This window comes from Saimiri boliviensis, chromosome 8 (assembly GCF_048565385.1).
Source record: "Saimiri boliviensis isolate mSaiBol1 chromosome 8, mSaiBol1.pri, whole genome shotgun sequence".
NCBI classification, from domain to species: Eukaryota; Metazoa; Chordata; class Mammalia; order Primates; family Cebidae; genus Saimiri; species Saimiri boliviensis.
The window spans coordinates 83,492,975-83,520,701 of NC_133456.1; the positions used below are offsets into that span (position 1 = coordinate 83,492,975).

Below are 27,727 nucleotides of genomic sequence, written 5' to 3' on the forward strand. Positions count from 1 at the left end.
GAAAGATAAATGCCCACAAATCTTAAACGCACATATAAATAGCTCAAAATATATAGCACTCTTTAATACTGGTAATTGTTTAGATAAAGGAGATATATTGGCAAGTATCTAAAAAGAAACAGCTACATTTAAAATGACTATTACTTCTTTATTCTTAAATACATGCTTAAAAACTTTACAAAGCCACAACTTAAAGGGAAAACATTTAACTTTGGGGGTATGTCCTTCAATGATATTAACTTTACTATATTAGAATGAGAAATAATACTCTTATTCTCTCTCTCTCTCTCTCTCTACACACACACACACACACACACACACACGCAGTGTACATTTTAGATCCACTCAACTAAAAGGTTGATGACCAAGCAAAGCCATATAATTCACCTTCAGTCATTTCATAAAATACTGAGACTCAAGAAAAGTACTAAAATGTTAATATGGTCAAATACAGTTAAAACTGTAATTTTAACTACTTACTGACACTTACTGTGTGAAAATTTATCATTTCTTGAAGACTGTCAGAAAACTTGGTCAAACTTGTCTATGAGAAAGAAATCAAAAGAAAACCAAATCATGTATGAGCCATTTAAATAGGTCACAAAAATGTTACCTCAGGATTTCTGACAGCAGATCAAGTTACACCGTAAACAGTAACATTTATTTCCAAGGACAATCTCACTACCTCATAGGTACACTCTGCAGAGGTCAAGTCTACATGTGGTAACAAATAAAGCCCTAAAAATGTGAAAGCATTAGTACTGCCCCTTCAATGGTATTATGCTAACAATAGAAATGGCATATATAAACCTAAGTTCAAATTGTTTTAAAAGAAATATAACACCACATAGTATGCCAAGGGATCTAAGCTAACCCAGCATTAGCTGGCTGACCAGAACCTATACAGGCCTCCATACATAGAGTTAGACACTGTACTTAGGTTAACGCTCTCTGCATGCCCCTATAAGCAGCTACTAATAGGCATGATCTTGATCTTCTTTCTCAGGCCCTGTGACAGGTGCTTCAGCTCACCTAGAAGCAAGTCAACTTGGTAAACTAACCAAAACAATCCGAAACTAGGTGAGGAGAGCCAAGCTAGATAATGCACAATGCAAATCAACCATCAACTTCCGTCTTACAAAACAGATTCATACAAGACAGTACCAAGGGGTGATTGCTTTTCTACTTCTAATTTTAAGTATCAACATAATGATAAATAAGGTAGATGAAGGTACAATCCTTTAATGTCTGGGTTTTTTGTTGGTTTTTTTTTTTTGGTTTTTTTTTTTTTTCATTTTTAACTGTAATTTTAGTAATACCAACCTCAACTACAGCATCATTACTAGAATACTGAGCCAGGTCTCGAATCCCATTCATGAACTGTTTATTTGCAACACAAAAGGCTTTTCCAGTATCAATCATTGCAATACAAAGTTTCACAAGCTGAAAAAGAAAAAAAAATTCATCAGGTTGAAGATAGTTTTACAAATTACTTAGTTGAACAAGTGTTGGCAGTAACTATATTAGGTGATCTAGTTAAGTTAAATTTGTTTCATCAATAAACTCAAAACAGACTAACTGAAAAGTATTCTTTTTTCCTTTAATAAATTCATAGCATAGTTGTACTTAAAAAGTTGACCTTTTAGGATCCAGAGGCAGTGTAATAACAACAAAAGTATGTTGGAGGAAAGGTAAGTAAACTGGCGTAATAGGTTAGTCATGCTGATTATTTCAATATTAGTCTGTCAAAGCAGATGTCTAAATTGATTAATCAACCATTTACTCAAAAAAATATTTCTCCAATGCCTATTGTTCCAGGCATTGTCTAAGCCTTAGTACTGGGCTCTTCTCTTTTTTTATCTTCCTCTTTCTTCCTTCCTTCTTCTTTTCATTCCCTTCATCCCTCCATCTCTCTGTTCTTCCCTTCCATCCTTCCTTCTCTCCTTTCTTTCAGACACAGAACATTTTCTATTACCAAAATCTTGGGCAAATGTCAAATATTAAAAAAGAGATAAAAGTGAAACTTCTAGACAAAGGAAAGAAAAATACTGAGGGGATAGAAAGGGCGGGGGGACCACAAAGAAGAGGATAAAGAGCCAAGAAAAACTTGAGAAAACTCCTGAAGGATCTCAAGAGTAAAAATTAAAACTGCTAACCTAAGATCTAGGGGAACAGAAATTGAAAACATAATCTCTGCTCTCAAAATCTCTAATTCTATAATTCTAATAAGAAGACAAGTAGATACAAACACAACTACTATGACAAAACTATGCATGAGAGAAAAAAACAAAGACCATCTAATCAGGACTGTGAGGACCAGGGAAGGAGTCATAGAAAAGGCTACTGAAGATATTGCTGTACTCTTAAGAGCCTTTGATTTATCAATGTGCATCCAAGAGGGGAGGTATATAATATGCAGCATTTCCCAGAAATATTTGACTTCATGGGGAGTCTTGTTAGAGGAAGCATTCTTACATGATCAATGTTCCACAAAATCTACTGTGAGAAATGCTGACAAAGGTGTCTTTTAAGCCATTTACTATTTACAATATAAAATAAAATGTCTTGCCAGAAAAACTGATTCTAAACTTCATATGGTGTAACCACTATGCAAGAGCAAAAAATTGAAAGAGCAATGATGTAGGAACATGAGTATTACATGATATTGAAATATATTACAAAAGGATATAGCAAATAGAAGTCTGGTAGTAAATGCAAATAGACATACTGATCAATGTAATAGAATACACAGTCAAAAAAAAAAGATATAAATATGCCATATTTGATTAAAGTAATATTCCAGCCAGTGGGGGAAAAAGTTATCTGATAAATTATATCAGGGACACTGGATAGACATCTGAAGGAAATAAAAAAAGAAATTAAGTTGTACTACAGATACCCAAGTTAATTACAGATAGAATAAAGATTTAAACATAAAAACAAAATCAGAAATAAAAGAGAAAACAGAAGGCATTCTTTTTCAATACTCCCAAAATGCAAAGTCGTTCTGAGAAGGATGCAAACTTCAAATACTATGCAAAAAAAAAAAATGGACAAATACAATTACATAACAATAAGACATTTCTATAAGGAAAAAACAAACACAGTCAAAAGAAACAACATAGGAAAACTATTAAGATAAATCACAAAGGACAAGTTTCCCTACCATAAGAAAGAGTATATAAGTCATCTTGAAAATCCAAGCATTCACTAGAAAAAATGAGTAACATATATGCAGAGATAATTGCCCCCTCAAAAGAAATACATGTGGCTTAAACCAAGATATTCATTGTCACTCATAATAAAAGAAACAGAAATTACTTTTTTTTTACTCAGAGCAAAGATCAGAAAGTTTGACAACATGCTGTCTTAAAGAGGGCAGGTATGGGGAAACAAGTCATGCATTGTTGGTAGACGTGTAAATTGGTATAATACCTAGAGAAGGCAATTTAGCAAGAGCTATCAAAATTTAAAACATACATACCTTTTAACTTGGCAATTTCACTTTTTAAAATGTATTATACAACTGTATTTTACACACAGGCCATATGACACATGTAAAGTTACTCACTGCAGTCACAGTAAAATATTGGTAGCAATCTCAGTGTCCATCAGTGGACAAATAATTACAATATATCCATGCAAGGTAATATAATTCAACCATTTTTTAAATGAGACGGCTCTATAACAACAAATAACATCCATGATATATTGAGAGAAAAATCAAAATGTAGAACAGTGCTAATATTTTTGTTGAAATGAGGAAAGTCATTTGTACTCAAGAGTACAAATACTTTTGTATGCTTAGAAAAGTTTGTTAAAAGGCCAAGCACAGTGGCTCACACCTGAAATGCCAGAGCTTTGGGAGGCCGAGGTGGGCAAATCACTTGAGGTCAGGAGTTCGAGACCAGCCTGGCCAACATGGTGAAACCCCGTCTCTACTGAAAATACAAAAATTAGCGAGTCATGGTGGTACGCACCTATAGTCCCAGCTACTCAGGACGCTGAGGCAGGAGAATTGCTTGAACCCGGGAGGCAGAGGTTGCAGTGAGCTGAGATCAGCCACTGCACTCCAGCCTAGGTGACAGAGCGAGGCTGTCTCAAAAAAATAATAATAAAATAAAATAAATAAATAAGAAAAGAAAATTTTGCGAGGGCAAAAAAAACTAGTTCAGTGCATTCCTCTAGGAAAGAGATTAGAAAATGACTAATTTTCACTGAGTACACACTTTTTTACCTTCAAATTATGTACTACATAGGTGGTATTATGCAACAAATTAAATAATTTTAAAATAATTAAAAGTTTCCATAAAAACAAAGAGGTTAATAGTAAAATGTTATGGTAAAAAAAAAAAAAATTAAGAGTTCTCAGCTAAGTCTGCTTAGGTTCAACCTACTGTCATACTTAACCATCTAAGTGAGCCTGAGTGACCTTAAACTCAACAAACTTCCATTTCTTCTTCTTTATCACACGTAACAATTGTACCGAACCATATATGGTTTCTAGAAAAAAAGAGTAAGTTAATGCACATAACAATTCTCAGCACAGGCCAGGGCTCATGACTGTAAGCCCAAAATTTTGGAAGACTGAGATGGGAGGATCTCTTGAGGCCAGGCATTTGAGACCAGCTTGGTCACTATAGCAAGATTCCATCTCTATCTTTTAAAAAAAAATAAAAAAAGATTCTTAGCACTACTGGCACACGATAATTGTTAATAGAGATTTGTGCTTCCTCGTCAGAGGGGAAGTTTTTCTTATTGTTGTTTGCTCTTGTTTTGTCTTACTAAGAAACAAACTTAGTTTAAAAAAAAAAAAAAAAAAAAGATCTTTATCTACTTAAGATAGAGGTGGCAGAGAATGGAAAGGAGAGACGCTAAAGCAAAGTCCTGATGAGTTAGGGCGCTTGGAACTGAATAGAAAAAGGGATACTTTTATCATTCAAATTAGCAGAAAAACTAAAATGGTAAGAACAGATTCTGTTAAACTTCTAGATTAGAAGCAAGAAATAAAGGCATTCCCGCCAAGCAGACGAAGAGACAAGGCCACCTGCTAGGAATGAAGAACAATGTGGCAAATTTTAAGGTCTTGAAAAGCCACTAAAGGTAACAGAAAGAAACCTGATTGGGTTTTGGGGAAACTACTTTATAACAAGAATTCCAGGAATGTATAGCACCATAAATTGGCTTCACCAAACAGCTGTAACTTCCCCTGTAGGGTTTTGCGGGCCAGACATGGGACAAATCATATAAATGACTAGACTTAAAATAGCGGAGAACACCTGCAGAGTAGGAATGGACATAAAAGTCTCTGAAGAGAAATAATGATATAATAAAATTAAGAGTATTCTGAAAGGGATCATAGCAGCATTATTCACAACAGCCAAAAAAGAGAAACAACTCAAATGTCAATCAACTGATGAATGAACAAAATGAGGTACATCCATGCAATGATATATTATACAGCTATAAAAACAAAGGAACATGCTGCAACATAGATGAATCTTAAAAAAACATTATGCTAAGAGAAAGAAGCTAGTCACACAGACCAAATATTGTATTATTCTATTTATTTGAAATGTTCAGAATAGGCAAATCCAGGAACACAAAGCAGATTAGGTTGCCAGAAGACAGAGGGAGAGGAGAATCGAGAGTGATTGCTAATAGGTATAGGGTTTCTTTTTTGGGTGAAAGAAATATTTTGGAATTAGATAGTGGTGATAATTGTACAACACTGGGACTATACTAAAAACCACAAATTACAGACTTTAAAACAGTGGACTTTATGTTAGGTTAATTTTATTTCAATTTTTTTAATTATAAAAATTAAAAATACATTGAAGTGTATTTTAAAATGATCTGAGCAGCCATTAAAAAACAGTGCGTTCATGTCCTTTGGAGGGACAAGGATAAAGCTGGAAGCCATCATTCTCAGCAAACTAACATAGGAACAGTAAACCAAACACCACATGTTCTCACTCGTAAGTAGGAGTTGAACAATCAGAACACATGAACACAGGGAAGGGAATATCACATACCAGGGGCCATCAGGAGCAGGGCAAGGGGAGGGAGAGCATTAGACAAATACCTAATGCATGCAGGGCTTAAAACCTAGATGATGATGGACGGGCGCGGTGGCTCAAGCCTGTAATCCCAGCACTTTGGGAGGCCGAGGCGGGTGGATCATGAGGTCAAGAGATCGAGACTACACTGGTCAACATGGTGAAACCCCGTCTCTACTAAAAATACAAAAAATTAGCTGGGCGTGGTGGCGCGTGCCTGTAATCCCAGCTACTCAGGAGGCTGAGGCAGGAGAATTGCCTGAACCCAGGAGGCGGAGGTTGCGGTGAGCCAAGATCGCACCATTGCACTCCAGCCTGGGTAAAAAGAGCGAAACTCCGTCTCAAAAAAAAAAAAAAAAAAACCTAGATGATGGGTTGATAGATGCAGCAAACCACCATGGCACATGTATACCTACTAACAAACCTGCACATTCTACACACGTATCCCAGAACACAAAGTACAATTTAAAAAAAGAAGTGATCTGAAATATCACAAGTGGATAAAGACCAGAGGTAAGGCTGAAGAACAGAAGCAGTAATGAGGCTGAGAACAGGAAGGACTAGAGACTCAAGTTAGAAAGTAGAATAGCAGCATTCCGGATTTCAAAGATTGGAATCCTGGGTGATAAGGCACAGAACATAGCCACAAAATAGTTATCAGAAGTAGAACAGAGGTCACTATCACAGGAGTTACAGAGAAAATGAAACTGTCATGCAGCAGAAGCACATATACACTGTAGCTATCCTGGAGGAAGGACGGACTTGGTAATCAAGAGGGAGAGAGGCAGAGAGAAGACTAAGCTTTTGCCAGCTGTCAAAATCCTTGTTAGATGACAGTGATGAATGAATTATAACTGAATAATATACACTACAGAAGGAAGATTTTTACCTACAACAAGAAGAGTAAAGGTCAAGTCCATCTGTTATCAAACCAATATTCTTAATTCATTCAACAACTTTTTACTAAGCAATTACTATGTCACAGACACTGCCAGATGATAGAAATACAAACAACTTTTCTGCTGACTATCCTTGAGTAACATACTAATTCTTGTTTTTTTGTGTGCAAATTAGGGATGATACCAACTTTGCAATATTGCTATAATGATCGGAAATAATATAAAACATAGGACTTTGTATACACAAAGTATACAAAACAAATGAGGATTTTTTCTTTTTTTTTTTTGGAAACGGGGTCTTGTTCTGTCACCCAGGCTGGAGTGCAGTGGTGCACACACACTACCACACCAGGGGCAACACACCTGGCTAATTTTTTTATTTTTAGTAGAGACGGGTATCACCATGTTAGGCAGGCTGGTCTCAAACTCCTGACCTCAAGTGATCCACCTGCCTCAGCCTCCCAAAGTGCTGGAAATACAGGTGTGAGCCAACACTTTCAGCCAGTTTTTTTCCTTTTTAAAGACAATCTGTCTTCAATGAGCTGATAGTCTGTTGAAGAGACAGCATCATTGTTTATTTAGAATTTACCAAGTGCCAAGAACTATGCTAAGTACTTTACATGTATTACCTCACTTTAGTTTCAGAATAATCCTATGAAATAGACACTCTTATTTTCCTCATTTTGGAGAGAAGAAACTGAAGCACAGAAAGACTAAAGAGCTTGTCCAAGGCCATACTGCTAGTAAATGACAGAGCCAAATTCAAACCCAGCGGCTCCAGGCTTTGTGTTCTTAACTACTAAGCTATGCTACCCACCAAAAATTACAATATTATAACAGATTACATCAAAGTATATGCAAGAGCCAATGTTTGGTAGTACTTGAGCTGAGATTTGATGAGCATCTGCTTAACAGGGAACAAGCAAGCCAGTGAGACAATGCAACAGATGCAGAAATTAATTCTAGATGGCAACTATGATGCACTATGATGCTGTCAATGACAGAACATCTGGCAAGAATGGATAAATAATTGAACTCAGTAGAGCAATGCCACTCATAAAGCATTATTCACCAGAAAGAATGTAACTACCGGTGGCATACATTATAGGCAAAGTCAACAAGCTAGTATAACCTGTCCCTGGCATGATTTACAATGATATTATAGGTGGAACTCACCCTGCACAAAGCTATGAAATCGTTAACCTAGACTTGGAGCAACCCCTCCACCACCCCCATTAGTCCTTCAATGCTACTACCTTTAATAACAACTACTTCCTCCTCTCAGCCTCTCTTCTCTATGCTAACTCCTCTAAAATAAAATTTCTAAAATAAAAATAATAGTAAATAAACAATTTGGGCCGGGCACGGTGGCTCACACCTGTAATCCCAGCAGTCTGGGAGGCCAAGGCAGGCAGATGACCTGAGGTTAGGAATTCGAGACCAGCCTGGCCAATATGGTGAAACCCTGTCTCTACTAAAAATAACAAAAAATTAGCCAGGCATGGTAGCATGAAATTGTAATCCCAGCTACTCAGGAGGCTGAAGAATCACTTCAGCCTGGAAGGTGGAGGTTGCAGTGAGCTGAGATCGTACCACTGTACTCCAGCCTGGGTGACAGAGGAAGACTCCATTTCAAAAAAAGAATTAAAAATTAAAAAAAAAAAAAAAAGAATTTGGGAGAGGTAAAAAACCAGAGAAATATAAAAGTAACTATGGAACTTCAGTGGGATGAAAAATAGAAATGTGGTATTTTTCAAGCTGTCAAATTTCCATGTATCCTTAGTAGCCCTTTGAGTAAGACAGACTCTAGAATGGGCTTATGGTTCTTAGTAGTGAATGTCAATACTCCAGTAACTTGTTTTAGATTTGAATCTTTTGGTTTGAGGATTCTAGCAGTGTGCCCTATGCCAAGCGAATAATATAAAGGAAAAAAGAATTAACTCGTAACAGCCAAATAATTAGCAAAAGCACTGTCAGTGGATTCTATCTGTTTAGGTATTTTAAACTCTGAGGTGTCCCACCACAGCATTTCATATGATTTACATGCAATTCTACCTTATTACATTACTCTTATTTCATGTATATAATATATATGTAATAATGTATTATTTATGTATAAGACATCCTTATTATACTACTCTATGATTCTTTAAAAACCCTTGCCCCTCTATATACTCTCATAAATCTTCCATAAAACCAAAACTGTATTTTCTGTTGCCTACCTTAAGAGTTTAAAATTTTGTTTCAAAGAGTACTTGAAAATAAATGCAATGCCTCAAGGTAAAAAATAATAATAATAAAACAGTAATAAAAAGCCAGACATGTAATTTTTAAGTAGAAAATAAAGGAAGGTATTTGCAAATAATATCCTTATCCAAAATTAAAATAATTTTTACAAAGACTTGCCTGGAAGCTGGCTAGCATTCCTCAGAACATTTCCCAGTAGCGTATGCTCCCCCAATACAGATCGTGAAGTACAGTGATGCACAAGAAGAGCACTGAACTGATCACAAAGGTAGAGGGGCCGGGTGCAGTGGCTCATGCCTGTAATCCCAGCACTTTCAGAGGCTGAGGCAGGTGGATGGCCTGAGCTGAGGCATTTGCAACCAGACTGGGCAACACGGTAAAACCCCATCTCTACTAAAATACAAAAAATTAGCCAGGCATGGTGCCTGAAGCTCCATAGTTACATTTATATATGGTGCCGTGTGTCTGCAGTCCAAACTACTCAGGAGGCTGAGGCAGGAGAATGGCTTGAACCCAGGAGACAGAGGTTGCAGTGAGCTGAGATCACGCCACTGCACTTTAGCCTGGGGGACAGAGTGAGACTCTGTCTTTAAAAAGAAAAACAAAAAGACAAGATAGAGGGGTTCTAATAATCCTGGTTGCGCCCCTTCTACTTTGTTATGAAACAAGTCCCCTTCACTTTCTTGAGCTTTGGTATCCTCATCTATAAGATGGGAATAGCAACACTTGTCTTACCTATCCTACAGAAGTGCTGTAAAAATTAAAAAGATACTATATATTACAGGGCTTTAAAAATGAGAGAGTATAATATAAAAATAAGTTATTTGTAAACATCTTTAAAATTTTTGATGTAATTTGTTTACATGCAGAATTAATGCTATTTTATATAGTTTCTAGACTATATATGGATGTGTGTTTCATGGTTTCAAAACATTTGAAAACCTCCAGCTTAATATATGTTATATGCTTGCTACTCAAAAAGTGTGATCTATGGGCCAACAGCATGGACGTCACCAGGAATCCAGTTAGAAACACAAAATCTCAGGTATCTCCAGCTACTGCATCAGAATCTGTATTTTCACAAGATGGATCCCCAAGGGCTTCCTATGCAAAGTTAAAGTTTGAGAAGCACTAGGTTACACAGCAATACCATTTATAATAATTATTATTAAACTAGGAAATTATTTTCAGAAAAGGTATTTCAAATATACACATCTATTTCCAGAAATTTAAAGAGACATTTTAATGACCACTGGTTTCAAAAGCATATCTAAACAAATGGATCAGAAGCTGTATTACTCATCCTACTACTTCTGCCTACTACATAGCAAACAATGTTTCTTGGATAGACAACAACAAAAAAAATCATCAATAATATACACGGTAGGAATCAATGTACATTTACCCTTCCATAAAATATGACCATATTGATTATTAAGTATATATTAAGCATTCCTGGCATTAGCTTAAAAATGGAATTAATATTTTAAATTTATTTATATCTGAACCTGGCCACACCTAAATTTATAGAATGGTCAGGTTACATACGAAATCCATTAAGCAACAAAAAAGAAAGATGCAATCTTTTTGGTGGAAAATACAGAAAAAGCTTCTAACAACATAAAGGATGTTTAGTGAGCTTTGAAGTCAGACATGGATTCTAATTCCTGCTCTAGCACTTTAAGATTAGACTTTACACAAGCTACTGAGTGTCTCCAGTCTTACTTCCCTCATGTGTAAAACTAGGATAATAATAGCATTTACTCTCATAGAGATAAAAAGCTACCAGGCTGGGTGCAGTAGCTCATGCCTGTAATCCCAGCACTTTGGGAGGCTGAAGCAGGTGGACCACCTGAGGTCAGGAGTTTGAGACCCTGCCTCTACTAAAAATACAAAATATTAGCTGGGCATGATGGCAGGCATCTGTAATCCCAGCTACTCGGGAGGCTGAGGCAGGAGAATCACCTGAACCTAGGAGACGGAAGTTGTAGCGAGCTGAGATTGTGCCACTGTACTCTAGCCTGGGTGACAGAGTGAGACTGTCTCAAAAAAAAAAAAAAGCTACCTGTTATTGTAGGTACTAATCATTATTTATGGCAAACAAGAATCAATGTTTTAAAAAGCTAAACATGTAAAATTTACCTTATCAAGTTTGAGTTCCAATTCTGCCACATCACCTTCTACTTCTTCCAAAGCTGCCCTAGAAAAATTAAATATAAAATAAGTTATTCCATTTGTTCAAATGTATACTTTACTCTTGAAAAATAACTCTAAATGAAAAGACAGATATGAATGCTTAAAAATTACACTTCACATGAAGTAATAATTACCTTGGAAATTCAGTATAAATACTTCATAATCATGCAATACGACAGATAATATAATTATTGTTTAGGACAATGGGATAACACATTAGGCTAATTTATACTCAAAGCATTAATATTATTCCAATTAATAACGCTAAATACAATTATTTAGCATGCACTTTTTACATGAAAGAGAAATTTTAAAGTTGAGACGTACAAAGAATCAGATTTCTTGGTAACAAAGCACATGCAACCAAACTGCAAGGCATTGTTGGCAACCAAAAAGAAAGAAGAAAGCTCAGCAAAATATCACCCTTATCTAATGCATCATTTTGTTTCCAAAGTGGTTTTTTTTTGTTTTTTTGTTTTTTTGATATAGAGTCTTGCTCTGTCACCAGGCTGGAGTGCAGTGGCACGATCTCAGCTCACTCCAACCTCCTACTCCCAGGTTCAGGCGATTCTCCTCACTCAGCCTCCCGAGGAGCTGGGATTACAGGCGCATATCACCATGCCCAGCTAATTTTTGTATTTTTAGTAGAGATGGAGTTTCACCATGTGGGCCAGGATGATCTCGATCTGCTGACCTCATGATCTGCCCGCCTTGGCCTCCCAAAGTGCTGAGATTACAAGCGTGAGCCACCACGCCCAGACTTACTTTTTATCAGCACCTAATTTTTGCCTCTCTTCTTCTCCTAGCAATATAATTTTGATACAGAAAAATTAGCAAATGTTAGATTATGCAAAATGCAGAAACCAAATAATAAGCCAAATACTCTTATTGACAAAAGAGAATAATAAAATTATAATACCAGTTTAGCACTTCATATCACACTACAAGGCAACATTTCAAAATCGAAAATTTGTCTGAAACAAAATTATAGCAACTAAGTTTTTAGGGATAATAACATTTTACACTTAAGAGTATGTATAGCCGGGCGCAGTGGCTCAAGCCTGTAATCCCAGCACTTTGGGAGGCCGAGGCGGGTGGATCACAAGGTCAAGAGATCGAGACCATCCTGGTCAACATGGTGAAACCCTGTCTCTACTAAAAATACAAAAAATTAGCTGGGCATGGTGGCACATGCCTGTAATCCCAGCTACTCAGGAGGCTGAGACAGGAGAATGCCTGAACCCAGGAGGTGGAGGTTGCAGTGAGCCGAGATCGCGCCATTGCACTCCAGCCTGGGTAACAAGAGCGATACTCCGTATAAAAAAAAAAAAAAAAAAAGAGTATGTATAACAAAGTGTAATTCATGTACTTTAAGTCATTTATGCCATTTTCACATATCTACTTGATAAATAGCAATTCTCAAATAGCTATTTTAAGATTTAACTAATTTTTCTTAAGTTGGATAGTAATGGAGATTTATACTGAGTAAGATATTCTCAGGAGACAGGGTTAAGATTAAAAACTCTATTTCCAGAATGAACATGGTGGCTCACAGCTGTAATCCCAGCACTTTGGGAGGCTGAGGGGAAGAGCTGCTTGGGCCCAGGAGTTCGAGACCAGCGTTGGAAACACAGGAAGACCCCGTCTCTGCAAAAAATAAAAAGATTAGCCAGGCGTGGTGGCACACGCCTGTAGTCCCAGCTACTCAGGAAGCTGAAGTGGGAAGATCACTTGGGCCTGGGAGGTTGAGGCTTCAGTACACCCCTGTCGCAAAACAAAGCAAAAAACTCCATCTCCTGAACTTCCACTTCACCTCTGTGTGACCTCTGAATAATCACCTTATTGGCTTGTGATTCTGCTTCTCCACTGGGTAACATTTATTTTAAAAAACTTTTTAGGCCGGGCGCGGTGGCTCAAGCCTGTAATCTCAGCACTTTGGGAGGCCGAGACGGGTGGATCACAAGGTCAAGAGATCGAGACCATCCTGGTCAACATGGTGAAACCCCGTCTCTACTAAAAATACAAAAAATTAGCTGGGCATGGTGGTGCGTGCCTGTAATCCCAGCTACTCAGGAGGCTGAGGCAGGAGAATTGCCTGAACCCAGGAGGCGGAGGTTGCGGTGAGCCTCCAGCCTGGGTAACAAGAGCGAAACTCTGTCTCAAAAAAAAAAAAGAAAAAGGTGGAAGAAGACATGCTCATTTATTATGTTGGAATCAATAAATTATTGGTGACAAATGGCTAATAGGCCCTTCCAGTTTTCACCACAGAGGGTGTAAAACTAGAATGAATGCACCAGTCATATAAAGAGGGGTAAGGTTATGTTAATGAGAAAAATGAGGGTTAAGGGGAGAAAGTCTTTAAAAAAAAAACAAAAAACAAAAAACAAAAAAACTTTCTTTTTAAAGTTGACTTTCTACAAAAACATTCCATTTCCAAGAATTCTTATCATTGTGGTAGGCTTCAACATGATAGGAAAATAAAGTTATCATTGTTTAAAGGGTTAAAATCACATTTTCAACCAAAGCAGTTTAAGTTTGGTGTTTATCTTCTTAGTGGAGTGTCATAGGCAATCTATTTAAGGAGAAAAGAGCATTGTAAACTTCATGGTTCATAAAAGGGGCAGAGGAGATTTCCATGAAGAACAAACATCATGGCTGATAATACTGAAAAAAATGACCAAATATTTCAAAGATGAGATATATGCAGACCCTCAATGAGAGAAGGAAGCAAGATGGTAGGGATATTTAGGGCCAGGCCCAGACAAAACTATCAAAAATTAGAATCAGAGCCCAGCAAGGTGGCTCATGCCTATAACACTGGTAATCCTTTAGGAGGCCAAGGCAGGAAGACAGCTTGAGGCCAGGAGTTTCAGACCAGCCTGGGCAGCATAACAAGATTCCATCTCTGTAATTAACTAAATAACTACATTATAATCAGAAAACTGCCACATTCCTACTTTCATGGCTGCTCCATGTGGGCACAGAATATCCCGCAAATCCCAGCAGGTAGGGAACCAAACACTCAGTCTTGCCACTGCACTCCAGCTTGGGCAACAGAGTGAACTCTGGCTCCAAAACAAAGAGAGAAGACTGTAGGACTGTAATACAAAATGCAAAGAGAAAAGTAACAGAATCACAGAGTCTTGAATTGGGAGAAACCTTAGCAAACTGTTAAATGACAGAAGTATTAGATGAAAGTAAAGCAACTGTGTTTAAGAAAGCATTTTACACAGTATCTCGTCTCCATTAAGCCCCAGAAATTTTACAAGATCTGTAAAGAGGCCGGGCACGGTGGCTCAAGCCTGTAATCCCAGCACTTTGGGAGGCCGAGGCGGGTGGATCACGAGGTCGAGAGATCGAGACCATCCTGGTCAACATGGTGAAACCCTGTCTCTACTAAAAATACAAAAAATTAGCTGGGCATGGTGGCACGTGCCTGTAATCCCAGCTACTCAGGAGGCTGAGGCAGGAGAATTGCCTGAACCCAGGAGGCGGAGGTTGCGGTGAGCCGAGACCGCGCCATTGCACTCCAGCCTGGGTAACAAGAGCGAAACTCAGTCTCCAAAAAAAAAAAAAAAAAAAGATCTGTAAAGAGGAAGCTGAATACAAATTTACAAGCCTATAAATGGGCTCAGGGTTTTAAAGACAATCTTCACACCATAAATCACCTGGGATAGTAAACTTTTAACACTGAAGCGCCTTCTACTCCTTAGCAGAATGAGCACCCCACCTCCAACATCTCCACAGAGTACTCAGCTTACTTCAAATAGAGCACCTGACATTCAATTTACTAATGATAATTAAATTATTGGTCATTATGTCTAGACTGAGAAGCCTCAAAAACAGACACTATGATTCATTTAGCTATCCCTAGTTCAGCTAGTTACTGGGCAAAACACTTGTTGAATGGGTAGATGAAAAGAGCATTTAAAACAACTATGTTACATTCGGCCTGGGGGGGTCACTCAAAATGGTTATATACCTGCATCTCAGTATATGCATATTTATGTGTAATTTTTCAATTCCCTCTTGCTCCAGCCTTGTTGTTATTCCTATCTGCTATGCCCTCTCCAGCATTATATAAATGCTACTATAAAAGTTTCCAGAAAAAAAATAAGGAATTACACATAATTGCATAAACCTCAAAACTAAAGTTACAATGAAAAAATGAAAAAGTCTTCTTTTGGCATACAAGGTCATACCTATTTATCTGCAGGTAATCATTATGATAAGTATAATTTTTTAAGTTGACAGAAATGGAAAATTTTTATAATGTAATACTCTTTTAGAATAGTATAGATTTGGACTTCTAAAACAGGCCTCCACAGATATTTGACAGGAGCTAAGGTAATATTCACTCTACCACCAGCACAAAATTACATTATCACGATTTCTTCAGTGCCTTCAATTTACGATCAGACAGGATCCGTGAACACTCAAAGAATCAAACAAGTTATGCTAATCAGAAGCAGGGAAAAGTTTAAAAGCAACAACTTAAAAACAAAATTTTTTTTTTTTTTTGAGACGGAGTTTTGCTCTTGTTGCTCAGGCTGGAGTGCAATGGAGCAATCTCGGCTCACCACAAACTTCACCTCCCATGTTCAAGTGATTTTCCTGCTTCAGCCTCCCAAGTAGCTTGGATTACAGGCATGCACCACTACACCCGGCTAATTTTGTATTTTTGGTAGAGACAAGGTTTCTCCATGTTGATCAGGCTGGTTTTGAACTCTCGACTTCAGGTAATCGCCTGCCTCGGCCTCAAAAAAAAAAGTGCTGAGATTATAGGCAAATTTTACAAATTGTTACAAGTTTATTTTTAAAAAAACACCATCCCTAGAAAAATTCTGGCAAAATGAAGAAATTTCCATTTTCTCTAACAACAAACAGCAGCAAGTATCTGTTGTTTGGTATATAGTAACAAAATAAACAATGATCCTTGACATCCTAGAGCTTACATTCTGAAGGGGAAGACAAGCTATAAACAGCAAACATCATCAAAAGTCAACTGGATTACAGTATACCACAAGGTGATAAGTGTTATGGGAAAAAAGGAAAAGCGAAATAAGGGAATAGAGGGACAGCTACAATTTTACTATTTAAAATTGATCAAAATAGTCCTCACTAAGAAAGTGACATTTGACCAAAGATCTGAAGTAACATAGTGAACCACGCAGACAAGGGTGTTACAGGCAGAAAAAGCTACCAATGCAACATTCCTGGAACATCCAATAGCAAGGAGGCCTGTATGGCCGACAACAGAACAAGCAAGGGAGAGAGCTACAGAAGAAGTCAGAAAACTAATGGAGAGCCCCATCACATTCAGAACCTTGTAGGCCCATAGCAATGGTAACTGCAGCAGAGAAGAAACATGCTGTAATGTATTTTGTCAAGACTCATTCTGGCTGCTATGTGGAGAAGACTACAAAGAAACAAAAGAAGAAAAAGCAAAGAGACTAGCGAGGAGGCTACAGCAGTCATCCAGATGAAAAATGAAGATGGCTCAAGGCAAGCACCAATCAGTGGTAAGAAATGCTAAGATTTTGGATGTATTTTGTATGTACAGCCAAGAGCATTTCTTGATGAATTAGATGTGACATGCAAGCATGTGCATGGGTATACCAGGTACAGGTAAATATGCAGTCAAATATAATTTCAAAGTTTCTGGCTGGAACAAAAGAAAAACAGTCACAACCAACTGAGACAGGGAAGACTAGAAGCAGAACAGATTTAGGGAGAGAAGATCTATAGTTCAGTTTTGAACCTGACTCCAAAATATTCACTAAATATACAAGTGATGACTTCAAATAGATGGGTACACTGGAGTCTACAGTTTAGGAGAAGTCTGAGTTGGAATTATAAGTTTAGGAATCAAAAGCATATAGATAGTATCAGCAGCCATGAGACTGGACATTATTTTAAAAAGAAAGTAAAGATAGGATGATTTAAGCTTTGGGGCATTTTGATTTCAAAGATCAGGAAGAACAGAAGGAATGGAGGAAAAGAATCTGAGAAGCAGTAACTGATGACATAAGAAGAAAGCCAGGCTCCACATGGTGGCTTAGTGCTATAATCCCAGCACTTTGGAAGGCCAAGGCACAAGGATCACTTGAGCCCAGGAGTTCAAGACCAGCCTAGGCAACATATATATATATATATATATATACATACACACATAAACTAAGAAGAAAACCAAGAGAATGTCATGGAGAAGGGAAGTGAAAAGAAAGTGTTATCGGGGAATAAGGAGTAATCGAGTATGTCAAAAGCGGCTGACAGGTCAACTAAGAGGACTAAGAATTAAAATAAGTTTTAAGTCAAATTAAAATGGCTGGAAAACAATTTTAGAAACATTGAAGACACTTCTGGCCTGATATTCTGATGAACCAAAAATGTGCTTCTAAGGAAGTGATTAATCAAATATTTTTAAATATCCCAGAAATATATAATTATTGAATTATAGACAGCACATAAGAATAAAAATGTTCCCAACTAGAAACCCTGAAAATGCAAGGTAACATTCAACAAGAAAGGCAAGTAACCAGATTCCCTGCCTCCCCTTCCCATTCTCAGCCCATTCCTGGAAGCTAAAGGTAATCAGTTGGATGAAAAAGAAATCTTCATGTTCTTTCTCAGAAGGCTAAGGCAAAAGTTCTATTGCCATATAGATATATGTATGTATATATACACACACACATATTCATATATATATATTTATGTAATATAAATATAATTTAATTATAGAATTATTATATATATTTGTGTTATGCTTGTTTTTGAGACAGAGCTTCACTCCGTCACCCAGGTTGGAGTGCAATGGCGCAATCTCAGCTCACTGCAACCTCTGCTTCCTAGGTTCAAGTGATTCTCCGGACTCAGCCTCTAGTAGCTACAACTACAGGAGCGCACCACCACACCTGGCTACTATTTTGTATATTTTTAGTAGAGACAGGGTTTCACCATGTTGGCCATGCTGGTCTCAAACTCCTGATCTCAAGTGATCCGCCCGCCCCAGCCTCCCAAAGTGCTCGGACTACAGGCGTGAGCCACCGCACCCAGCCTATTGCCACCTATATTAAACTCCTACAAATACAAGGACTGCTAATTTAGCTCTCACTCTCCATGAGACAAGGTACAGAAAGATCAAGATCTGTGCTTATCTTTCTATAAAATTAGGATTGACTGTATTCCAACTCTATGGTTCATTTTGTATGGCTATGGTTACTGATACTCTTTGATGATGAATTCTCAAAATTAAAGGAACACATATACAACCCTAATCACTTCCAATTAATTTCATTAACTGTTAAGGATGATATATTAGTCTGTTCTTGCATTGCTGTAAAGAAATACGTGAGACTGGGTAATTTGTAAAGAAAAGAGGTTTAATTGCCTCATGGTTTTGCAGGCTGTACAGGAAGTGTGATGCTGGCTTCTGGGGATGCCTCAGGAAACAAAATCATGGCAGAAGGCAAAGGGGAAGCAAATACCTCTTACATGGCTGGAGCAGGAGCCAGAGGCAGGGGGAGGTGTTACACACTTTTAAACAAACAGATCTTAGGCCAGACGCAGTGGCTCACGCCTGTAATCCCAGCAATTTGGGAGGGCAAGGTGGGCAGATCATGAGGTCAGAAGTTTGAGACCAGCCTGGCCAATATGGTGAAACCTTGTCTCTACTAAAAATACAAAAATTAGCTGGGCATGGTGGTGCACACCTGTAATCCCAGCTACTCAGGAGGCTAAGGCAGGAGAATCACTTGAACCCGGGAGGTGAAGGCTGCAGTGAACAGAAATCATGCCACTCCACTCCTGCCTGGGCAACAGAGCTAGACTCCATCTCCAAAACAAAAAAAAAAAATACAAAAATTAGCCAGGCGTGATGGTATATGCCTGTAGTTCCAGCTACTCAGGAGGCTCAGGCAGAAGAATCACTTGAACCTGGAAGGCAGAGGTTGCAGTGAGCTGAGATCACACCACTGCACTCAACCCTGGGTGACAAAGCAAGACTCCGTATCCAAGAATTAAAAAATCAAGAGTGAAGAATCTTTATATTTCAACATTTATTTTCTATCAGTAAGTCCTCAGCCTCTTATTTAAATATCCTCATAGGCCGGGCGTGGTGGCTCAAGCCTGTAATCCCAGCACTTTGGGAGGCCGAGGCGGGTGGATCACAAGGTCAAGAGATCGAGACTATCCTGGTCAACATGGTGAAACCCCGTCTCTACTAAAAATACAAAAAAATCAACTGGGCATGGTGGTGCGTGCCTGTAATCCCAGCTACTCAGGAGGCTGAGGCAGGAGAATTGCCTGAACCCAGGAGGCGGAGGTTGCGGTGAGCCGAGATCGCGCCATTGCACTCCAGCCTGGGCAACAAGAGCGAAACTCCGTCTCAAAAAAAAAAAAAAAAAAAAAAAATTCAGGCCAGGCACGGTGGCTCACACCTGTAATCCCAGCACTTTGGGAGGCCGAGGCGGGCGGATCACAAGCTCAAGAGATCGAGACCATCCTGGTCAACATGGTGAAACCCCGTCTCTACTAAAAAAAATACAAAAAATTAGCTGGGCATGGTGGTGCATGCCTGTCATCCCAGCTACTCAGGAGGCTGAGGCAGGAGAATTGTTTGAACCCAGGAGGCAGAGGTTGCGGTGAGCCGAGATCGCGCCATTGCACTCCAGCCTGGGTAACAAGAGCGAAACTCCATCTCAAAAAAATAAGTAAATAAATAAATAAATATCCTCATATTCACAAGGAAAGAGTGTAATTTAAGTGATAGACCATAAAACTTCAAATGCCCAACTCAGCATTTGACTATATTTCATAGTTTTTATCACTAGATATAATATATATTTATTTATATTTCATAGTTTTTATCACTAGATATAATCCACTGATTTACCATGGCTAGGAAAGGACCACAGGTACCATGGATACTCATTAAAACATCTGTTGATCTCTACGGCATCACAGATGAGCATTTCTGGTGATACCTAATATTACCAACTAAGTAACAGAAAACTATTCATCCCAAAACAGATTGAGAGAACTAAAAATCCCAGCCTCAAGTGATCCTCCCATCCTGACTTCCCAAAGTGCTGAGTTTACAGGGGTGAGCTTTTTTTTTTTCTTCTAAGCTACAGGTTTGATCAAACACTCAGTTCCCCTTTTGTTCCAGATAGTTTGCATCTTGAGTAAATATTTCATATGCCTTTACTCTTGGCCCTAGATTTTACCACTTTAAGTTGACTGGATCTGAGTAAGTCTGCTGACAGCGTTGACAGTTAGTCATGTACTTACCACCATAAAACTTAAAAGTATGACCCTTCCAAGGAAGTATAAACTAAGACATGCTATGAGTTCAAAATATGTTGTGTTTAACAGAATTCAAAAAGAAAGAAATGTAAACTACTAAAATTTTTACATACCGACAGACTAACTTAAATGCTTAAATATTATTTGTCCTATAGCTACCACTCCTGGCTTTTTTTATAAGGTGGGTAATCAGAACACAGCCCAGAATTAATCCTCATATATAAAGTCAAATGATTTTTGTCAAGAGTGTCACTACTATTCAATGAGGAAAGGACAGTCCTTTCAAGAAATGGTGCCTATAAAACTGGACATCCACATGCAAAAGAATGAAGACCCTTACCTAACACCACATAGAAAAATTAACTCAGAAGAGATCCATGACTAAAATCTTAAGATCTAAAGCTATAAAACTCTTAGAAGAAACATAGGGTAAAAGATTTATGACACTGAATTTCCTAATGACTTATTGGATATGATACCAAAAGCACAAGCAACAAAAGACAATAGACAAATTGCACTTTATGAAACTGAAAAATTTTGGGTATCAAAAGACACAGTAAAAAATCCATCCACAGAACGGGAGAAAATATTTGCCAATCATCTGGTAAGGGATTAATAGCCAGAATACATAGAGAACTCACCAAACTCAACAACAAAGACAGAAACAACATGATACAAGAATGGGCAAAGGATCTGAATAGACACTTCTCCAAAGACAATATACATATGGCCAATCAGCACATGAAAAGATGCTCAACATCACTAATCATTAGGGAAATGCAAATCAAAACTACAAGATACTACCTGCTATGATTTGAATGTTTTTGTCTCTCCAAAATTCATGTTGAAACTTGATCTCCATTGTCACAGTATGAAGAGGTGGGGCCTTTGAGGAAGTGATTAAGACATGAGGGCTCTGCCTTCATGAATGGATTAGTGCTCTTGTAAAAGAAGTTGAAGAACATGTTCTAATGCTCCCCTTTTTGCCCTTCCACTTTCTGCCACATGAGGACACATCAACAAGGTGTCATTTGAAAGCAGAGGTAACTGGCCTTCACCAGACACTAATCTGCTGGCATCTTTATCTTGAAGGCTTCCCAGCTCCAGAACTGTAAGAAATGATTTTTTTTTTTTTTTTTTTTTTTTTTTTTGGAGACAGAGTTTCATTCTTGCAGCACAGACTGGAGTACAGTTACGCAATCTCAGATCACGGCAACCTCCCCCTCCCAGGTTCAAGCAATTCTCCTGCCTCAGCCACCCAAGTAGCTGGGACTACAGATGCCCACCACCACATCTGGCTAATTTTTTGTATTTTTAGTAGAGGTGGGGTTTCACCATGTTGGCCAGAATGATCTCACTCTCCTGACCTCATGATCTACCTGTCTCCGCTTTCCAAAATGCTGGAATTATAGGAGTGAGCCACCGCACCCAGCCTATATTATTTATAAATTATCTAGTCGGCACTATTTTGTTATCAATGCAGGAACAGACTAAGAAACCATCTCACACCCATTAGGATGGCTACTAAAAAAAAATAACAAGTGTCAATGAGGTGGTGGAGTCACTGGATCCCTTCTGCACTACTGGTGGGAATGTCATTTGGTCCCACTATCGTAGAAAGCACTATGGCAGCACCTCAAAAAATGAAAATAGAACTACCGTGTGATCTAGCTATTCCATGTCTGCGTATATACTCAAAAAAATTCAAAGTTGGGTATCAAAGAGATATCTGGATGCCCATTATTCACAATAGATAAAACATGGAAGCAATTCAAGTATCAACCAACAGAAAAATGGATAAGCAAAACATGACATATGTATATAATGGAATATTATTCATCCTTTTACATAGCATCAAATTCTTCAGAAATATATCTCTCTCTGTGAGCAACACCATTTCACAGTTGCTCAAGACATAAATCTAGACTTCATCCTGAATTCCTTCTTCCTTATGCCCCATATCCAAGCAGTCACAACATCCTATTATCATTCTACCTCCTAAATACCTTGATGCTATCTCACTCTTATCTCCACTAACTACCAAAAGTAGACTATCACTTCTTACCTGGATTATAGCAACTGCCTTCGAAAGGACTCTCCTGACCCAATGAAGTTAATTACATTGACACCCTACAAGTATCATGTTCTTTAACAAGCATAAATATGATCGAGAAACTGTCACCAGCTGGGTACAGTGGCTCACACCTGTAACCCTAGCACTTTGGGAGGCCAAGGTTAGAGGATCACTTGAGCCCAGGAGTTCAAGGCCACCCTGGACAACATATGGAAACTCCATCTCTACAAAAAAATTAAAAAATTAGCCAGGCTTGGTGGTATGCACCTGTAGTCCCAGCTATTCAGGAGGCTGAGGTGGGAGGCTCACTTACGTCTGGGAGTTCAAGGTTGCAGTGAGCCACAATTGCACTCCAGACTGGGTGACAGAGTAAGATTCTGCCTCAACAACAAAAAAAAAGATACTGTCACCTACTACTTAATATTTTTCTATGGCACTCCACTATCCTCAGGTTACAGTCCTTAATGTGATTCAAAGGCCCATGATCTGACCCTTATTTTTTTTTTTTTTTTTTTTTTTTTGAGACGGAGTTTCGCTCTTGTTAACCCAGGCTGGAGTGCAATGTCGCGATCTCGACTCACCGCAACCTCCGCCTCCTGGGTTCAGGCAATTCTCCTGCCTCAGCCTTCTGAGTAGCTGGGATTACAAGCACGTGCCACCATGCCCAGCTAATTTTTTGTATTTTTAGTAGAGACGGGGTTTCACCATGTTGACCAGGATGGTCTCGATCTCTCGACCTCGTGATCCACCCGCCTCGGCCTCCCAAAGTGCTGGAATTACAAGCTTGACCCACCGCGCCCGGCCTCTGACCCTTATTTAAAATGCCTCCATCCTCCACATTCTATACTCTTTTCCTATCTTTGGGCCTTTGAACTTAGGAGTTCTCTCTGCCAAAAATCCTCTTCTCTTAAAACTGTACTTCGCCCTGCTAATTTCCAATCTGTCTTTTACCTGTCAATTTAAACATTCCTTATCTTGGGAAGTTTTCCTTACCTATTCAAAACAGAGCTCTTTCTTATCTTCTCCAATAGTTCCCAGGATTCACTTAAATCAGTTACACTATAATTTAAGTGTCCATTTGCTTTTCAGTGATCCCAAAATGACAAGCTACATGAGGGCAAAAACAGGAGTCTTGCTCACCATTAAAGCTCCAAAACCTAGCTCAAAGGATTAAAAGGCAGAATTTCCTTCAAAAAGGAAGAAACTGCTATGTTTTGTTGTTCTTGCCAGGGCAGGAATGCAGTGGTACCATCATAGCCCATTGCAGCCTCAAACTCCAAAGCTAAAGTGATTCTCCAACCTCATGCCTCAGCCTCCCAAGTAGCTGGGACTACAGCCACATGCCTCCACATCCAGCCAACTTTTTAATTTTTGTAGAAACAGGTCTGGCTATGTTGCCCAGTCTAGTCTCAAACTCCTTGCTTCAAGCAATCCTCCCACCATTGTGTCCCAAAGTGCTGGGATTACAGGCATGAGCCACCACACCCAGGCCAAGAAACTGCTCTATCAATTTGCCATTTACTTGTTTCAGGTCCTTGCTCAGTCTACCTTAACATGTATCATCAAGATTGTTTCTAATAATTGCTTAACTATTAAAGAAATAACCAGTAAGTCCAGATAAAAACATTGTCCTATAAAAGTGCTCTGTAGTGAGTACCACCATCTAAATACCATATATGGCACTATTCAAAATATTGAGACACTATATAATAACATGGAGATGCTTGCAATACACTGTATTCTGTTTTCTATTCTATTTCTCTTTTCTTCAATTTCCTTTTTCATGATATTTGCCCATTTTCTACTGAGGTAGTATCAGCATAAAAAAATGTCTAGCTGCCTTACTGAGACAAATTTCAAACACCATACCCATTTGAAGTATACAATTCAATCGTTTTTAATATATTCAGAGTTGTGCACCCATCACCCCAATCTAATTTTAGAACATCTCATCATCTCCAAAAGAAATCCCATAACCATTAACAGTCACTTCCCATTACCTCTTTCCCTGCTTCCAGCCCTAGGCAACCATTAATCTACTTTCTGTCTGGGTAGATCTGCCTATACTCAACATTACATTCAACTGAAATTGCAGGACATTTTTCAATACTCTCCAAATACACAGCATTTGAAACTTCTTCCACATATTTTTAAGTATTTTCCTGGCCGGGCTCGGTGGCTCAAGCCTGTAATCCCACCACTTTGGGAGGCTGAGGCGGGTGGATCACGAGGTCGAGAGATCGAGACCATCCTGGTCAACATGGTGAAACCCCGTCTCTACTAAAAATACAAAAAATTAGCTGGGCATGGTGGCGTGTGCCTGTAATCCCAGCTACTCAGGAGGCTGAGGCAGGAGAATTGCCTGACCCCAGGAGGCGGAGGTTGCGGTGAGCCGAGATCGCGCCATTGCACTCCAGCCTGGGTAACAAGAGCGAAACTCCGTCTCAAAAAAAAAAAAAAAGTATTTTCCTATCTTTTACTTATTGAAGGAAAAGTAATTTTTTTAAGACTAGTTAAATGCAGAAGTGAGAAAACAGGAAAGAGCAGAACATGGAGCTCAATCTGTAACCGACTGATCAACTGAGAATACTATCTTCAGACCAGCCAGGGGGAAGGGACAATATTTTTATATAGTAAAATCTATTTCAAGGCTTTTGTCTTTGGTATCATGCTTAGAAAGACTGTCCTGGGTCGAGTGTGGTCGTCCATGCCTGTAATCCCAGCACCTTGGGAGGCCGAGGCAGGTGGATCACAAGGTCAGGAGACTGAGACCATCCTGGCCAACATGGTGAAACCCCATCTCTACTAAAATATAAAGTATTAGCCAGGCATGGTGGCTCATGCCTGTAATTCCAGCTACTTGGGAGGCTGAGGCAGGGGAATTGCTTAAACCCGGGAGGCGGGGGTTGCAAAAAAAAAAAAAGAAAGAAAAAGAAAGAAAAGAAAGACTGTCCAGATCCCAAGCGAGCACACATTTTCATGTATATTTTCCAGTACTAAATTCACAGCTTCAATTTCAACATCTAAAGCATTACTCCATTTACAATTTGTTCTAGGGAAATGTATGTATCCTATGCAAACAGTTGTATCTCATTATTTATCTAGTAACCATCCCCTTGATTTTAAATAGTAACTTCACTGTTTCTCTAAAGTCTTATACACATTGGGGTCTGTCTTTGGATTTTAAAAAATTCTGTTCCTTTCATTTGTCTGTTCTAGAATCAATCTCTATACTTCAACAATACGTTTTAAAGTTTGATATAAGTGTCCTCATTGCTCTTTTTCAAAACCTTCTTGGCTAGTCTCACATTTTTGTTCCTTTATATAAACTTTAAAATGATGACTGACATTGCATTTATATTTATAAATTAAATTAGGAAGAATTTATACTTTTGTAATGTTGAGTCTTCATTTAACAGGTAAGATTCCTTGTTTATATGCCTCCTTTTTTCAAGTTTTATAGTTGTTTTATAAAGTCCTATACATTTTATGTTAATTTCATTTCTATCTTTTGTTATTAACATAAATGGAATTTCACCTCTACTTATTTCCTATCTGCTTACTGGTATATGGTAAAGTTTCTAACTTTAATGTATACACAAGCTAACAGGCCTTTTGAATTATTTTGAATTATTCTGCTCATAGTCCATCCACCATAAAAAAGCTGTAAGTCACAGCTGGGTTCGGTGACTCACGCCTGTAATCCCAGCACTTTGGGAGGCCAAGGCGGGCAGATAGCTTGAGGTCAATAGTTCAAGAATACCTTGGACAACAGGGTAAAACCCCATCTCTACTAAAAATACAAAAATTACCCAGGTGTGGTGGCCTGTGTCTGCAATCCCAGCTACTTTGGAGGTTAAGGCAAAAGAATCACTTGAAGCCAGAAGGCGAAGGCTGCAGTGAGCTGAGATCACACTACTGCACTTCAGCCTAGGCAAAAGCCCAAGAATCTGTCAAAGAAAAAAAAAGTCACTTACTACTTAACTTTGAAATACTGATTTGTCTAACAAACTGACATATATTTATTTTCCCAGGGGGGGAAAATGACATGCCATAAAAACACATCCTTAAGAGGAATCTCACTAAATCTGAAACAAATTATGATAGATAACAAAAATTTATTCAGTGGTGAACTATTTGGAATGATTTTTGTGTTGATTTCGGGGTGAAGAGGATAACTGTGTTGCTTTTCCTTCTTTTGGACTCATGATCAAAATTAATGACTTGTTGATAATGCTAATCATAATAAATTCTTTTCATTTTTTTGAGACAGGGTCTCTCTCTGCTGCCCATGCCAGTGTAGTGGCATGGTCACAACTTACTGCAACTTCAAACTCCTGGGCTCAAACCAAAGAATCACTTTTTTACTTCTCTGCTTCCTTCCTTTTTTTTCCTTCTTCTTTACAGGGTCTTGCTCTATCATCCAGGCTGGAATGCAGTGATGCATCATAGCTCACTGAAACACAAACTCTTAGGCTAAAGGGATACTCATACCTCAGCCTCTCAAGTAGCTGAGACTACAGGAGTGTACCACCATGCCCAGTCAATTCTTTTTTTGAGACAGAGTCTCTCTCTGTCACCCAGGCTGGAGTGCAGTGGCACAATCTCAGCTCACTGCAACCTCCACCTCCACCTCCCAGGTTCAAGCGATTCTCCTACCTCAGCCTCCCTCATAGCTAGGATTACAGGCACCCGCAACCACACCCAGCTAATTTTTATATTTTCAGTAGAGACAGGGTTTCACCATGTAAGGCGAGGCTGTCTCAAACTCTTGACCTCAGGTGATTTGCCCGCCTCAGCTTCCCAGAGCTGAGACTTATGCTGAAACTGCAGGCATAAGCCACCACACCTGGCCTAATTCTTTATTTTTAGTATTTTCTTCTTTTGTATTTATCGAATTTCTTTCAAGTATTTTAGTGGAATTGATTTCTCTATTTTTAAAATGA

General features: G+C 38.5%; 1 protein-coding gene across 8 annotated transcripts in view; it reads right to left on the reverse strand.

Annotated features, from left to right (window-relative positions):
• Window positions 1-27,727, reverse strand: part of ACAP2 (ArfGAP with coiled-coil, ankyrin repeat and PH domains 2) — a 161,993-nt gene that overhangs the window by 105,375 nt on the left and 28,891 nt on the right. For 6 of the 8 annotated variants that reach the window (XR_012518877.1, XR_012518876.1, XM_074404756.1 and 3 more), the window contains exons 2-4: window positions 11,348-11,405; window positions 1,324-1,443; window positions 491-544 (exon numbers count right to left, since the gene is read on the reverse strand). Coding sequence is in view for 6 of the 8 variants with exons in the window: in XM_074404756.1 (XP_074260857.1) it covers window positions 491-544; window positions 1,324-1,443; window positions 11,348-11,405 (232 nt within the window). In the remaining 2 variants the exon portion in view is untranslated. Of the gene's footprint in view, window positions 1-490; window positions 545-1,323; window positions 1,444-3,980; window positions 6,250-11,347; window positions 11,406-27,727 lie in introns of those variants that run through there. The other 2 variants (XM_074404759.1, XM_074404760.1) reach the window with 2 other exon arrangements.